The following is a 15,428-nucleotide window of genomic DNA, read 5'->3' as shown; positions in this document are numbered from 1 at the left end:
CCTCAAAGCACACCCACAATTGATACCATGTGCTTGTATTAAAGGGTCCAAAAGTTCTGTCAGACCCCCAGCCAGGCACCCTGCTCCCAACTTACCTGTCCTGAAGCCAGTCCTAGAGTGACAGGAGCCACACCTGCAGGTCTGTCCCACTGACCAGCCGCAGAGGACCAAGCTGGGCCCACGGACCTGAGAAACGGAATCCAGTCCGTGAACCCCTCCCAAATTATCTTCTACAGCCTTGGCCCCATCAGAATTTGGGACCCTGTAGCTCTACTGTGGGGCCGTCCCGGGCACCACAGGACATGCAGCCACAGCCCTGGACCCCACCAGCTAGATGCCAGCAGCACCCCGTCCCTTTCCTGCCCTGCGAGTTGCCGCGTGCCCTGGGGGGGGACACGCCGCCCCTAGTCGAAGAGCCACTAGCCCACAGCCTTTGTCCAACCCTCCAACTTAAACATTTCGGGAAACAGCAAAACGCACTCTCCACCTGCAAGGAGACCACGACACCCCTGGCCTGGAGGATCATTCTTTATAGGGTTACGGTCGGCCCGTCGAGGGGCTCCACAAAGGGCCCGACTTCTGCCTCGCCAACAGGACAAAGGTCAGGAGCGAACCTCTGGCCTTCCTTCCAGGGACTCGTCAAGGTCCTCAGAGTACGAGCGCTCGTGGACCGGTGGCGCTGGGCCCCCCTCATCCCCACCTAGGGTCCTACTCTGAACATGGCCCGGAAGCCCCACAGGACCTTGATACCCCCTCAGCGGCCCTCAGCCAGGGATGCAGGTCAAACCTGCCCAAGGATTCCTAAAAACTCCTCGCCAGGCAGACCGACAGAACATTCATTCCCAGTAAGGAGACTCTCCTGGTCAATCCCATTGTCCCAAAGCTTGCCATATGCCTGTACACATATCTCATTTAATTCTCACAACGACCTTCATTTTATAAAGGAAAAGAACATCAAAGTCTTCAAGGGCCTGCGCACAGCTCCCACTGCAAGCGCACGTGGAAACAAGGTGCTCCCTCCTGCAGCTTCTGGTGATGTCCGGCTACAAACCATTCTTAGCGCCCACTGTTCTGAGCACTGAGCGTAGAAATAGCCACTTCCTCTCCGCCCCGATGTCACAGGTGCAGCAGGGCTGCCGCACCCGTGGTGCCGGCAAGTCCGGCATCTGCAGGGCAGTGTCCCGCCCGCCCAGCAGGCCTCCAGGAGGAGCTCAGAAAAGCACCGCCTCTCACCTCGGTCTGGACCGTGTCGGCTGGTCATTCTTGCCTAGGTTCACAGGCCAACAGCCGCTGTCCTTCCTGTGCTGAACAACAAAAGTGGTCGGCCCAGAATCAGCGCAGGAAAAGTTGGCTGCCGTTATTACTGCTGCCAGTACTTAAAACTAGTGGAGGCTGGGCTTCCCTGGTGGTGCAGTGGTTAAGAACCCGCCTGCCGATGCACGGGACACGGGTTCGAGGCCTGGTCCGGGAAGATCCCACATGCTGCGGAGCAACTGAGCCCGTGAGCCACAACTACTGAGCCTGCGCTCTAGAGCCCACGAGCCACAACTATTGAAGCCCGAGCGCTTAGAGGCCGTGGCTGCAGTGAAGAGGAGGCCCCGCTCGCCGCACCTAGAGAAAGCCCATGTGCAGCGACGAAGACCCAACGCAGCCAAAAATAAATAAAATAAATTTATATACAAAAAAGAAGTAGTGATAACTGCTACTAACACATGAACCCTTCACCTTTCCACCGTCACCTTTCAGACCCGCAATGGGCAGCCCGAGGCAAAAATTGAAAAGGGCTGCCTATGCTGGCACCTGGCAATAGGCTGGTGTTTGATGAACCCAGGGGACCGTAGTGCAGCCAGGAGGACCCTCCTCAGAAATCTCTGCACCCTCTCCCAGGGAGCTACTAGTGAGGTCCTAGATAGATCAACGGATCAAAGTACACTATACAAAGCAACACAGGAAACAGTCCTCTAGAATTTAGAAAAACCTCACGTAAGGCAGCACAGCCGGCCTTCGGAATCGTCTAGAATTCAGAAAACCTCACGTAAGGCAGCACAGCCGGCCTTCGGAATCGTCTAGAATTCAGAAAACCTCACGTAAGGCAGCACAGCCGGCCTTCGGAATCGTCTAGAATTCAGAAAAACCTCACGTAAGGCAGCACAGCCGGCCTTCGGAATCGTCTCTGTAACGTTTAAACCTGGCAACTTTATTTCTAGAGTTTCTGGCTGCACAACCCACTATAAAATTTCTTTTAAGAGAGAGTAACTACCCGTGGATCCACCTAAATAAGTCAGATTATTCCAGATCGTTAGGTGGAATTATTGAGCTCACGCTAGAAAGGAAAATTTTAGTGCCACCCTTTTTTAATCCAATGTGACAAATCTTCAGCACGTCAGCCTTACCGAAACCCACTCACCTTTCCCGCTCATCACTGCACCAGCGGGTCACTCCTACCTGCTGCCGTCACACACCTGGCAACCTCGTGTTCCAGGGCCAGCCAAGAACTAGGAGGGAATGAAAGTCCTTTTACACGACAGGCTTCAGGCTGCCAGTAGACACACCCCCAGCCAGCACAGTCAAGTGTCAGACTATCAATCATCCACACGTCCACGGGCCAGGACGCTGGGCACAGTCAGGCCTCTCTTCTCTCCGCCACCTAACGACACAGATGTGGCACAGCAGCCACACCTGCAACGCCTCTAGGGGCAGCGCCTACAGAAGATTAAATAACTCAAGCTTTTATTCCCTGACCACATGGGTGCCCTGGCCCCGTGCTTAGAATGTAACAAAAAAGGCATTCAACTAGCCCAAAGATTATTCTTCAGCGCAAACCTGTCCCAGCACACGTGTCAACTCACCTGAGACCCCAGCAGGCCCCTAGTTCCCAGCAGGCAAACTCCCTAGAGAAAAAAGAAACCCACGCTTTATAACAACCTTACAAGCCCACAAAAAGGCCCTTCACCCAGGCTTTATTTTGCTGCATTTGATCTCCAGGCCTACACGTGTCTGCACACCAAACCCAGGTACCCTTCGTGTTTTACTCCGTTTAATTTGGGGGTGTGTGGAAATTGGAGGTTACAATACAGTAGTGCAGACCGCAGGTGATCAAGGGACCAGGCTATGATTGCAGCCACCCCTTCCACAAGGAGGCCACCGCATTCACACCCACTGTACTGCGCACACACACTATAATTCGGAAATCGCCTCACTCTTAGAGCTCAGTAAGCAGTGACAACCAGTCCGTTTAAAGACAAAACAACAGATGGCCAGGAGTATAACGTGACTCCCTCAAGGTCGCAAGCAGGGAAAGCAGTGGCGCTGAAGGCGGGAGGGGGCAACTTCCCAATGAAATGTCCCGACTCACCCACTAAACTACTGCTGCCCATAGCCGTGTTCTCGAGGCTTCAGAGCCGGGAAGGTGCGGAAAGCATAGCCATCCGCGGCGCCCCCAGCCCCGGCCCCACGATGCTACGCGGAGGCGCCGGAACCTCGCCGCACCCACCCCCGCCAACACAAGGGACCTCTGCGCCCGCCTATCCCGCGGACCCGGGCGCACATTCGACCATCGCGACCCACGATGGAGACGCGGGGGTCGGGGTTCGGCCGGCGGCGGGCGCTGGGGCGGGCGGGAACCCGAGCCCGGAACCCCACCATCCCCGTAGCCCGGAAAGGCCGCGCAACCGCGCGCCGCGCCTTTTATAGCGCGGACGGCGGCCCGCGAGGCCCAACCCGCGCCCTCCCCGAGTTCGCCGCATTCGCAGCGCCCTCTAGCGGACCCTCCAGGCTGCACCGCGCACGTGGCGCCTCCGTACCTCGGCCGAGCTCCCCGGCCGGGCCTCCTGGGCTCACCTATCGCGTCCACGGGCCCTTCCCGAGCCAGCCCCTCCCAGCTGTCAGGAAGTCCCGCCTTCCCGCCCGCAAGTACGGCCCGGACCAGTGGCGGCGGGACAGCACGAGGCCGCTTCTGCGAACCGCTTAGAACAGGGCCAGGCACAGAGGCACTTGATAACGTCTCCCGTAGTTACTGCCGCGACGCCACGAGCGTCCCTGCAGCTGGGGCAACCTCTTTGTTCCCTGCAGAAGGGCCTCCCGCTTTCTGGGGAGCCTCGGCTGAGCTGCTCTCCCTGCCGCTCTCCCTCCCCTGGAGCCCCTGCCGCTCTCCCTCCCCTGGAGCCCCTGCTGCTCTCCCTCCCCTGGAGCCCCTGCCCCTCAGGCTGGGTCTGAGGCCCTGCTAAGCTTCGCGTTTCCTACAGCGTAGGGAGCTCTGCCTTCGCTCTCTCAGGAGGGGTCTCCTGGGTCCCACCTCTGACACGGGGTAGGGGCTGCCAGGGGGCGCCGGGGAGCGACACTTTGCCCCCTTTGACAGGGAGACCTCTGAAGTGGGGTCAGGAAGGACCCGCCATGAATTCATTAGTCCTCTGAGATTTCTCGCACGCTAACAAGTTATTGCTGACGTGGGCTGCTCCCCAGTGTAAGGCAACAATCCTACAGGATTCTCTGTGGTTAGCAGCACCTGTCCTCGGGGCAGAGTGGGGAGGCCCAGACCTGCCCCTCTGGGCAGCCCCTTTGGCCCCTTAGCCAAGAGCATTCCCAGCAGCACCCTGTCCCTGGGCAGGTGGGGTGCCCTCCCCTTGAAGCACAGTGCAGACAGAAGGAGCAATGGGGCGCGGTTTTGCAGGCACAGGCTGAGCTGGTTTGGGGAAGGAAGGACCCGTCCCTTCCCACCCACCCAACAGCCTGGAGGAAGCTAAGTCCCAGCCAGAGGGAGCAGCTGGCAAGCCAGAGACCCAATTCTCCAAGAACAAGAAGTTTCCAAAACTGGAGAGGGACTTCCCCGCCCCTCTCACAGCATCCCTCGGCCACCCCCGGATCGACTGCTCCACCGCCCCGGCCCTGGCGCGGGCCGTCACGCTCCGGTCCCCGAGGCAGGTGGTGATGACGCAGTTGGTCACAATGTTGAACTGAGTGACAGTGGCACAATGGTGAAAGCCAGGTGCTCCCTGCCCTTCTTGTCCCTCTGGGACCAGATGGAGCCCAGGCAGTGGTAGGGCACCGCTTTCTTGAACAGCTCCTGGGGGCAGGGGCAGGGGCTTCCGGCTCTGCCTCACAGCAGCTCAACACCCACAGTCCTCCCCAGGCCCAGGCAGGGTCACTGGTCGGAGCTGGAGCTCTGGAAGCTGGGGACGTAGGGGGCGACCATCTTTGCTCCCGGCCTAACCTCAGCCTCTGGGGACTGCGCCCTGTGTGTCCAGCGCAAACCTTGTCTCATACGCTCACGCCCCCCCCCACAGCCCCGCCTCTGCCGCCCTCCCAGGGGTCTCAGCCCCAGAGTGTGAACCCCTGCTTTCCCAAACAAGGCTCAGAGTGGTCAAGGAGATCTCAGACGTTGGAAACCGTGACCAACGTTAAAATCACGTTTGCATTCGACCGAGACTCTCCACTTCCAGGGATCTGTTATAAACAAAGATGTATGGACGCGGACGTTCCCTTCAGCACAGTGATGGGGGGGAAATAGGAAATGGACCCAACATGCACAGTAGGGGCTCTTCGGAAGCTGTGATTCGGGGCCCCAGGAAATGCAAAAGAGGAAGAGGATGGACTGAGCAGTGTCCGCCAGGGGAAACCGGGCTCTGGAAGAGCACATGCCCCAGAATCCTCCCTGCCTGATTCCCGCAAAGGCACAGGCATACACAGAGGGGGAGGGCGGGAAATGGGGCACCACCTGCTAGAGTGGGAGGACTTTGTTCTTTAGTTAATTCTTAAATCCTTTAGAATTCATTATTTTACATTTATTGTCCTTGGAGTAAAAACCTTTAAAAGATAAAAATGAAATAATGTACTTTATTCCATAGATGAGTGCTAGATAACATACAACCCTCCAGGTCCTCCCGTCCTGTCTCACCTCGGCCTGTGGGTGGGCCGCCCCATGACAGCTCCCAGCGTCCCTGCCTCTGCCACACATGCCTGTGTCATCCCTCCCCTGAGCGTGGATGGGCTTTGGGACTGGGTTCAAATGAATAGAATTGGGCAAAAGGGATGGGCATTTGTTTCCAAGACTGGTTTATGAAAAGTCTGTGACTTTCTGCCTGGTTCCCTCCCTCCTGTGTTCATTCTCTCTCCCTGTCTCTGTCTCTCTGTCTCTGGCCCAATGTTCTAGAGAAGCAAGATCAGGTATTAACGAGCTGCCCTAAGAGGCTCCAGTGCAAAGAACCGACACTGGGTCCCGGCCCACAGACAGGAAAGACCCGAGCCCCCGTCCAAACTGAATCCCGCCAATAACCCGAGAATGATCTCAGAGACAGACCCCACCCTGACTGAGCCTCAGCTGAGACCACAGCCCAGCCTCCTGGGGGACCTCGGGGCAGAGGCTCCCAGCTGAGCTGAGCCTGCCTCCTGGTCACAGACACCGAGAGGGTCAGTGTTTGTCCTTGTAAGCGCTACGTTAGGGGATGGGGATGCTGTCGCATGGCACAGACACCGGGACGTCCTTCCGGCCCTGGTCTGGCCCTGCCTCCCGCATCCCCCCACCTCCTCTCCTCCCAGCTCTCTCCAGCCACACTGGCTCCTGTCTCGCCTGCTCTCCGGCCAGAGTCTCTTCTGCCTCCGAGTCTCTGCACCTTTGAGCCCCCCCCCCCCCAGCTCACTGTCACGGAGTGTGCAGGGCTGGCTGCTCTTGTCTTTCTGGTCCTGGCATCAATGTCACCAGGGAGCCTTTTAGACCCCCAGGGGCTCCTGGCCCTCCTTCCAGGACCCTGACTCATTCCCTAGAGCACTTGCTCTTCTCTCCCACGTGGATTTGCTTTCCTGCTCTTGTCCATCTGCCCCTCCAGGCTGTGAGCTCCTGCAGGGCAGGGACCATCTGTCATGTCAGCACCGCCCCCAGGGCTAACAGGGCCCCTGCTCAGGGTGAGTGCAGGGGGGACGGTAGCTGAATGATCTATAGAGGGTCTCAGAGCCCCCTCCCGCCTCTGAGCAGCTCCCACTGTGGGCCTGGAGGCTAACAATAAAAGGTGCCTGTTGGGTCCGCGGCAGGGGGACGCCCAGAATGACCCCGGGTGTCCCTTCCCTGCTCCAGTTTCTCCATCCGGTAGAGTGCGCACAGCCTTCCCCCTGGTGGTCATCCCTGGAACTGCAGCCCCAGGCAGGAGACCAAAAAACTAACCACAGAACTTGTTGGGGGTCCTCAAGGCAGTGGTTCCACCAGGGCCGAGGGGGCAAACGAGCAGGACCTGCCGGCTCCTGGGGGATGAGAGGGACCTCAGAGCCTCTCTTGTTCCCCTCCTTCCCTCCACTGTCCTGGTGTCCAGTTCACTCCGGAGGCCTCCTCATCCCAACCAGGGCAGTGACTCCACCCACTTCCAAATGCGGACCCCCAGGCGCCAATAAGGAGGGTCTTGTCCCTGGTCCCCGACGAGTGGTCCAGTGTCTGCCACCTTCTGCACCCCAGGTCCCCTGTCCCTCAAGTCTGTCCCCTGCTCAGAAGGGCCTCGGGGGGTAGAAAGCATTTTCCAAGGACTCAGAGCAGAGTGGGTCAGGGATGGAGAACCAAGGCCCGCAGACTCCTCTGCAAGCTTATGGAACCCTAGGGATCACCCCGTCTGTGCACCCACTTTACAGAGAAGTAGGCTGAGGCCTCCTCTCCTATAGCTCCTCCACAGTAGGGGTAGGTCTCATCCTAGTGCCCGGTGCCCAGAGTGGTGGACACAGGGCCCCGGACCCTGGGGACCCCCTGCCATCAGCCTGGCATCTCTCCCCTCCCCGTGCTATGGGACCAGGCATGTTGCTAGGGGGTCAATATCCCTGCCCCATGGCAGAGCTGCCCCCAACCTCCTTCTCAACCCTCTCACCTCCCCCATGTGCACTCCCCTCTGACCCCCAGCAGGGCAGTCAGTGGGTGAGTGTGTGTGTGAGTGTGTGTGTGTGTGTGTGTGTGTGCACACCTGTGCCCTTGTGGGGAGGCCCAGAGGGATGGGCTCCGCATGGGAAGGGTGGGCAGGGGTCCTCCGGGATCTGAGGGACTCTCATCTCAGAGTAAACCCCATGGGAGGGTTGAGGCTGGCCAGGGGTCAAATCTAGGACATGGCTGTTAAAATGCAGACAGGCAACAAAACTCAATCCCGGCGCCGCAGCGAGACACGTCCTCAGGGTACAGACCAAATCAAGACTGGGGTGCGATGTTTTTGCTGGACCTGTGGAAGAATTAAGTTGCCAGGGAGGTCCTCGAGGCTGAGAGCCCCCAAATTCTAGTCCTCAAACCTGGAGAAAGAGGCACGTTTCCTAAAGGACCCTGGGGTGGCCCTGGGCACCTGGAGTACATTGGAATCAAATGCACAGAAAACCCTCCAAGTGTCAGAAGCCCCGCGTGGCTGAGATGGGGGTACAGCTGCCGCGGGGCGACTTCTCCAGTCAGCAGACGGGCTGAGCGCCTTGCGCACATGGCGCGTGTCCCGACGCCTCCTTCAGATGTGACCAGAGCAAGTGAACATGTGAAACGGAAGCGTCTCAGAGGACAGAGACAAGAGGACAGCACACTGCAGCCGCAGAGCCAGTGCTTCAGGGACACCCACCCCCAGAGGGGGCCGCCCTGCTCCTCTCCGGGAGCTCCCAGGCCGTCATCCGCCCTTGGTCCACTGGGGATGCTGACCCCTGGGCTGGGGCCACTTCTCGTTTAGCTGGAAGGTGTGTGATGTAGCGGAGCCCCTGCAGGACACAGACCACAAGGGTCCACTTTCCAGCACCCCGGTTACAGGAGACTCGGGGGACCTGAGACGCAAGGTGGGACGAAGACCCCTGACGTGAGCTGTTGTGGCTGCGAGTGAGGACCAGGCAGTGAGTCAGAGGATGAGGCAAAGTGACGCTGTGCCCGTTCTGAGCCTTCAAAGGGCCCCTGTTCCTTCTTCATGGCCACGAGACAAGCGCCACAGCTGAAGCACAAGCGGAGCAGAGCCGGCCCAGATCAACCCACCTCCCGCCGACACAAAACTGTCAGAACAAATGCAGCCGAGCTCCACAGCCGAGCCCAGCCTACATCAGCCAATCCCAAGCTGAGGCCAGCCTACATCAGCCAATCCCAAACTGAGCCCAGCCTACATCAGCCAGTCCCAAGCTGAGCCCAGCCTACATCAGCCAATCCCAAGCTGAGCCCAGCCTACATCAGCCAATCCCAAGCTGAGCCCAGCCTACATCAGCCAATCCCAAGCTGAGCCCAGCCTACATCAGCCAATCCCAAGCCGAGCCCAGCCTACATCAGCCAATCCCAAGCTGAGCCCAGCCTACATCAGCCAATCCCAAGCTGAGCCCAGCCTACATCAGCCAATCCCAAGCCGAGCCCAGCCTACATCAGCCAATCCCAAGCTGAGCCCCAGGCAGGGAAGCTAAACACATTCGTAGGGGGGAATTCCCTGGTGGTCCAGTGGTTAGGACTCGGCACTCTCACTGCCCAGGTGAATTCTGGGTTCAGTCCCTGGTTGGGGAACTAAGAGCCCACAAGCCACGTGGCGTGGCCAAAAAAATAAAATAAAATAAAAATACATCTGTGTGGCTGTTTGTTAAACAGCAGGGGCTGACTGATTCAATCCGTTTTCTCCTTAGGTGATCTCATCCGTGTGCAGCCTCCGTCACCAAATAAATATCAGTCACTCCAAAATATCTGTCTCCCACCTTGACCTCTGCTCTAGACTCGCACTCCCTCAGGACACCTGCATCCGGACATCCCTGAGCTGCTCCGAGCTCAGCCCCCGCCCTGCACCCACGCCCTCCCCTCCATCTCCACCACTCTGGGCTTTTTCAGACTGTTTCATCTTCCAGGGAGGGCCTGCTCCCTCCCAGCCTCACCATAACTTTCTCAACCCGCACTGCCTTTCATTTCTCAGCTCAAACGTCACTTCCTCCAAGAAGCTCTCCCTGGCCCTTCCTCCCGACCTGGAATGAGCCAGGCCTGCTGTGGTGTGCACTTGGCACCTCTGGACGTATTCTGAGGGTCTATGACTGTGTGCTTGGATGACTGAGTCAGCGTCCGCCTCTCCTAAAGAGAGAACCATGGCTGCCTGTGTGCCCACTGCTCTCTCCCCAGCAGCCAGCACGATGTCCGCGACATGCGTGTGGTGCGTATAAGCGTACGGCTTCCTGAGACAGTGTAGGGTGTCACGGGACGCGGAGGACGGTGGCAGAGACTCACTGCAGAGAAAGCACGTGGCACATTACATGGGACCCGTGGTCTATTTTGCAGCAGAAAAGGCCCAGTCGCACCTTTTTGCCGCGTAATCCAGAGGACACAGGCCAAAGGGGCCTGGCTTCGCATCCCCCGCCCGGTCAGCATGTGCCCCTCACCCCATCCCTCAGTGATCGTAAAGGACCCTGCTGGGCTACAGCCACGGGCCCCAGGTTCCACATCCTCAGAGGCCTGGGTCCCCAAACACCACTCCACAACCAGTTGGATGTGAAAGCCTGCAATTTGGAACAACACTCCTGCGGTCTAGGTGGACCACAAGTCGAGCCTCAAAGGGAAGAGCAGGTGGGTGGCAGCTCACTCTCACGGCAGGATGGTGTGTGCACAGGAAGCTGCGGGAGAGGAAAGAGGCAGTGAGGGGGTGGGGGACTGGCTCTCCCGGGGGCCTCGGGCACCGCAGAGGGCAAAGCCATGCAGCCCCGGCCCCCAGCCACACGGCAGAGACCTGGCCAAGGCAGCATTTGTGTTCTGGGTGCCGTGGGCTCGCACACGTGGCCGTGCATTCACGGTGGCTTTAGATCTTTAACAAGTGCCCTTGTCACCGCTCCACCTCTCTGTCCCCCACAGGAGTCAGCACCCCAGCGGGATGGGCACGGGGCCGGGAGCGGTGCTGCCCGAGCGCTCGCGGCCGCACTTTACCATCTTTCGGGAGAACTGTCACACTGCGGGCGAGCTCCAAAGCCTCACACACGTCTATGAACTTTCTCATACTCAGGAAGCTGGCCGTGCTCTGCCTGCCTGCAGTGGGGAAGCAGAGCCGCGTCATCAGCCGTGCGATGTGGCACCTGCCCCTCAGCCCCGGAACGCCCGCAGGCTTTGGGACAGACAAGCAAGGTGCGTGCGCTCAGGGGCAGGCGGCTACTGGTGGGTGACAGGAAGCGTCGGCCAGGGCAGGTCCCCAGAGAGCCTTGGGAGGTGGGGTCACCATGCAGGGTCACCACGCAGGGCCCTCCAGTTCCTTCTGGCCAGTCTGGCCGCTGCCCCTCCCGCTGCATCCCTGGACGGGTCCACCCTGACGGAGACGCCCCAGCACCCCCTCCCGCCCTCTCTGTACCACCCACCCAACCCGGGGCAGAACCTCTTCCTGGTTCACCTCCTGCCCCCCAATCCTGCTGTCAGCCTGGGGGCCTCTGCCTCCACATGGACAGCCCGCCCCTCCCGGCCTCTGCCTTTCTGACCCCCCTCTGCAATGGCCTCCCCACTCGCCCCTGGGGGCCCCTCCCAGACCCTCCCGCATGGTCTCCAAGCAAAGGGTCCCGCGCTCTGCCCTCCCTCCCTCTGCCCTCCCTCCCTCCCTCCCTCCCTCCTTCCCTCCCTCCCTCCCTCCCTCCCTCCCTCCTCCCTCCCTCCTTCCTTCCCTCCCTCCCTCCCTCCTTCCCTCCCTCCCTCCCTCCTTCCCTCCCTCCCTCCCTTCCTCCCTCCCTCCCTCCCTTCCTCCCTCCCTCCCTCCCTCCTCCCTCCCTCCTTCCTTCCCTCCCTCCCTCCCTCTGCTCACATCCTCAGCCAGCCCTACCTCCCCACGTCACCCCTCCTGCCAGGCCGCACCCCACGGGCCATGACCGGCCACTGTGGGCTACGTGTGTGTGTCCCCGAAATTCACGTGTTGAGTCCCCAACTGGGTGGTCATAGGAGGCCTTGGGAGGTGATCGGGGAAGCTGAGGTCGTGAGCGTGGGGCCCTCACGATGGAGCTGGTGCCCTTACGGGAAGAGGACGAGACCAGAGCAACGCCCCAAGCCCTGTGCGAGGACACAGCGAGAAGGCGGCCGTCTGCAAACCACCAGACCCCACAGGCTGGCGCCCTGGACTGAGGGGTGAGTGCCCATCGTGTGGCCGCTGGTCTGGGTGTCCAGCACGATGCCCGCTCGGCCCCCACTCGCTGCCCCGCACACCCGGCCACTGGACTCACTGAGGAGAAGCAGGGTCTTGGTGGCCTGGCCCGCCCGGCCCAGGCGCAGGTAGACCACGCTGTCCTTGTAGTCAGAGGTCAGAACGTGGAAGCCCGCCACCCCCTTCACTGGACGGGAAGAGAAGCACAGAGTCGCCTGCTCGCGCCTGGACGGTGGGCCCCAACCCCCTGACCCCTTCCGCCTGCACGGCGGGGGTGTCTGGAAGGGCCACAGAGTCCCCTCCACCCAGGCCCCCGGGCACACGCCTGCCACGTCGGCTCTGGGCCACGGTGGCCTGACCGCGTGTCCTGGGCGTTCATCCCCACCGGCCCATGTTCTCAGAGGAGGACAGCTGGGGCCAGTGCGGTCGGTAGCCCAAGCCTGGGTCCTGGTGGCCAGGAAGCCCTGGACACCCCTCCCCTTGCTCTCCCGAGGGCCCAGCGGTTACGCACGGGTGTTCCTGAACACAGCCCTCTTCCTGTCTTTCCGCAGGATCAGCGAGTGTGCCTTGCACCCCTGTGACCTGGGGGGAGGCGGGCTGTGAGTCCCTTCTGGGCTCTGCCACCCTGGGACTTTCCAGCGTGGACCCGGACCGGTCCCACAGCTCAGGGGAAACACTCCGAACACCCTGTGCCCGCTGGGCCCCTGGTGCACTGTGGGAGCCTCTCCCAAAAGCAGCCGTTTGAGTTTTAGGGGCAGAGGGTGATGGGTATTGGGGTTTCGGGGACAGTCCTTGTGGGATTTCCAGACTGACGCTCGGGCCTGGTCCCCGCCCCCACCCCCCGCTCCCTTTCCCCTCCCTGGGCTCAGGGGTCTGCAGAGGATGTGCTGGGACCCCTGCCCTGGTCCACTCACCGGTTAAGGACGAGGACCACCCTCAGCTGGCCCATGTTGTGAACCTTCACTAAAGATGCCCCCAGCTTCCTCTTGTCTCTGGCCGGCAACAACCCCTGGGTGTCAGAGGCGATGGCAACAATGTACCAGAACCCTGAAAACTGTAGAGAGGGTGCTGGGGGCACAGGGTCTGGGCTGCCACACGGGTTCGGCCCCCACCCCAGGTCCCAGAGAACCCACAGGACAGGGGACCCTAGCCTGAGGCCCAGAGCATGTCCAACACCCACAGGATGGCACGGCTCCTGCCTCGGGGCCCCCGCTGCCACCCCAGGCTGAGGATGCACATGCCCGGCTGCTCTAGGGCCCGGAGCGGCATCAGGCAGGGCCCTGGGCACCGGGTGTCAGAGCTTCCTGCCCACATGGGCCTCGTGGGGGCCCCTTCCCTCCCAGCTGGCCCCCGCACCCCATCCCACTGCTCTCCCTGAAACAGAGCCCCTCCCAGTCTCCTCGGCCTGTGCCCATGGCCGCCCCCACAGGAAACTTCCACCCAGCCAGAGGCCTCATTATTCCAGGACGTGTCCTGCTCGTGCTGCCTCCCCTCTGCCCACCTGGCACCTCCGGGCCACCTCAGGCTGTGCCTGTCTGGGGCCTCTGCTACGGCCCCTCCTCGGGGCTCCTGGCATGTGGCCCACGGCCGTCAGCTGAGTTTTGAAGCCCCAGCCTGTCCCCAAAAGAGGCCGTGGGCTGCCCCACAGGGCCAACAGAAGCCTGTGCCGGAGCCCTCTGAAAGCCCGTCCAGCGGATTCCGGTGGCTCTGCGAAGACTTCCAGGGACCCCTCTTCCTGCTGCCCCTGCCCACCCTGGCCCCAGCGCCCGGCCGGTGGGCTGGGGCACGAGACTCACCTTGTCCCAGTTGAGGTTGTGGGGCTCCCTGGGGAGCTGCTTCTGTGCCAGGGACCCCCCAGGCAGCTCCAGCACCAGGACCAGCATGGGCAACAGCCAGCCTGGCCCCATCCTGGCCCTCCTCCCAGCTGCCCGCTGGACGCCACGCTTAAATGTCCCAGCCCACCAGCCCTGCGTGGGTGTCCGGCCAGCCTGCAGCCGCAAGCCAGCCTGGTGGGCCAATGGCAGGGAGGGAGCTTGGGGCCCTCCCTCCCCGCACGGAGGGCCAGCCCTACCCTTGGCCCTTGGAGCGGCACAGCTGCTGTCCCGGGATGCCCCAAAGATGGAGACCATGATGTTCCCCAGGTCAACTCCTGGGCCTCCGGTCACCATATGTCCCCTAGAGCCATTGCACCTGGCAGGGAGGCTCCTGGGCCTCCTGTCCTAGCCCCCCAGGGAGAGAGGCAAAGGTCGGAACGTGTCATTGAGTCACCTAACAGGGACGAAAGTGAAGGACGTGAAGACGGGGCTCAGATGGTGCCGGCGCTGACGCGGGGGCTGCCTTCTCGATGCCCTTAGAAGGTACTGACGTGTTCGCACATGTGCACATGCGTGTGTGTGAAGAGGGTGGCAGCCTGTGTGCACCTGACCTCACCTCAAGTGAGAGGCAGTCCCCACCCTGCTCCCAGCCCACCTCCCCTGACGGCTTGTGCTCTGCCAGGACTTCAGGACACAGGAGGACCGACAGGTTCGAGCCCTCTGGGGTCCCTGCCCCCACCCCCCATCCAAGAGCTCCAGCCAGGAAAAGCCAATCTTTCACACCCTGGGCATGCCAGCCCAGCGCCCTGCCCACTCTTCATCCAGATCACAGGGTCGTCCTCCAAACTGAGCGGACCAGCCTCCTGCCTGCCTGGAGCCCCGCCTGCCGTGAGCCCTGTGGGAGGAGCAGCCGCCTGCAGCCCAGCTTCCACCTCTGGGCCAGAGGGCCGCTGGGGAGGGACGGGGCTGCAGGCCCGCACTCTCGTGCCAGGCTGGCTCTGTGCTCTGTGCTCAGCCCTTGACAAGCCCACCCTGCCCATCCGCCTCTCCCTGCAGCCACCCGGCCCGAGGAGGCAGCTCCCTGTGGGTTCTTCTGGCTGCTCTCAGCCCAGGGCCCGAGGAGGCAGCTCCCTGTGGGCTCCTCCGGCTGCCCCCAGCCCAGGCCCCGCGCACACACAGGCAGCTCCCTGTGGGCTCCTCCGGCTGCCCCCAGCCCAGGCCCCGCGCGCACACAGGCAGCTCCCTGTGGGCTCCTCCGGCTGCCCCCAGCCCAGGCCCCGCGCGCACACAGGCAGCTCCCTGTGGGCTCCTCCGGCTGCCCCCAGCCCAGGCCCCGCGCGCACACAGGCAGCTCCCTGTGGGCTCCTCCGGCTGCCCCCAGCCCAGGCCCCGCGCGCACACAGGCAGCTCCCTGTGGGCTCCTCCGGCTGCCCCCAGCCCAGGCCCCGCGCGCACACAGGCAGCTCCCTGTGGGCTCCTCCGGCTGCCCCCAGCCCAGGCACCGTGCGCACACAGGCAGCTCCCTGTGGGCTCCTCTGGCTGCCCCCAGCCCAGGCCCTGCGCGCAC

At 61.6% G+C, this 15,428-nt stretch overlaps 1 protein-coding gene and 2 non-coding genes across 3 annotated transcripts; all 3 read right to left on the bottom strand.

The window, feature by feature from the left end:
- Positions 1–1,033: 1,033 nt before the first annotated feature.
- On the bottom strand, positions 1,034–1,167 carry LOC137228455 (small nucleolar RNA SNORA43). Its single transcript, XR_010945247.1, has one exon. It is a non-coding gene; the product is annotated as a small nucleolar RNA SNORA43 (small nucleolar RNA).
- Positions 1,168–2,570: 1,403 nt separating this feature from the next.
- Positions 2,571–2,701, bottom strand: LOC137228457 (small nucleolar RNA SNORA17). The gene has a single exon (XR_010945249.1). It is a non-coding gene; the product is annotated as a small nucleolar RNA SNORA17 (small nucleolar RNA).
- Positions 2,702–10,039: 7,338 nt separating this feature from the next.
- LCN10 (lipocalin 10) lies at positions 10,040–13,954 on the bottom strand. The gene is made up of 6 exons (XM_067745447.1): positions 13,844–13,954; positions 12,962–13,101; positions 12,559–12,629; positions 12,127–12,234; positions 10,859–10,957; positions 10,040–10,551 (listed from the first exon to the last, which is right to left on the bottom strand). Exons 1-6 carry the CDS (start codon positions 13,952–13,954, stop codon positions 10,523–10,525), a joined length of 558 nt encoding a protein of 185 aa, XP_067601548.1. The 3' UTR covers positions 10,040–10,522.
- Between the last annotated feature and the right edge of the window lie 1,474 nt (positions 13,955–15,428).

This window comes from Pseudorca crassidens, chromosome 7 (genome assembly GCF_039906515.1).
Source record: "Pseudorca crassidens isolate mPseCra1 chromosome 7, mPseCra1.hap1, whole genome shotgun sequence".
NCBI classification, from domain to species: Eukaryota; Metazoa; Chordata; class Mammalia; order Artiodactyla; family Delphinidae; genus Pseudorca; species Pseudorca crassidens.
Note: the sequence above shows the minus strand (reverse complement) of the source record. Positions and strands in the feature narration are given on the sequence as shown.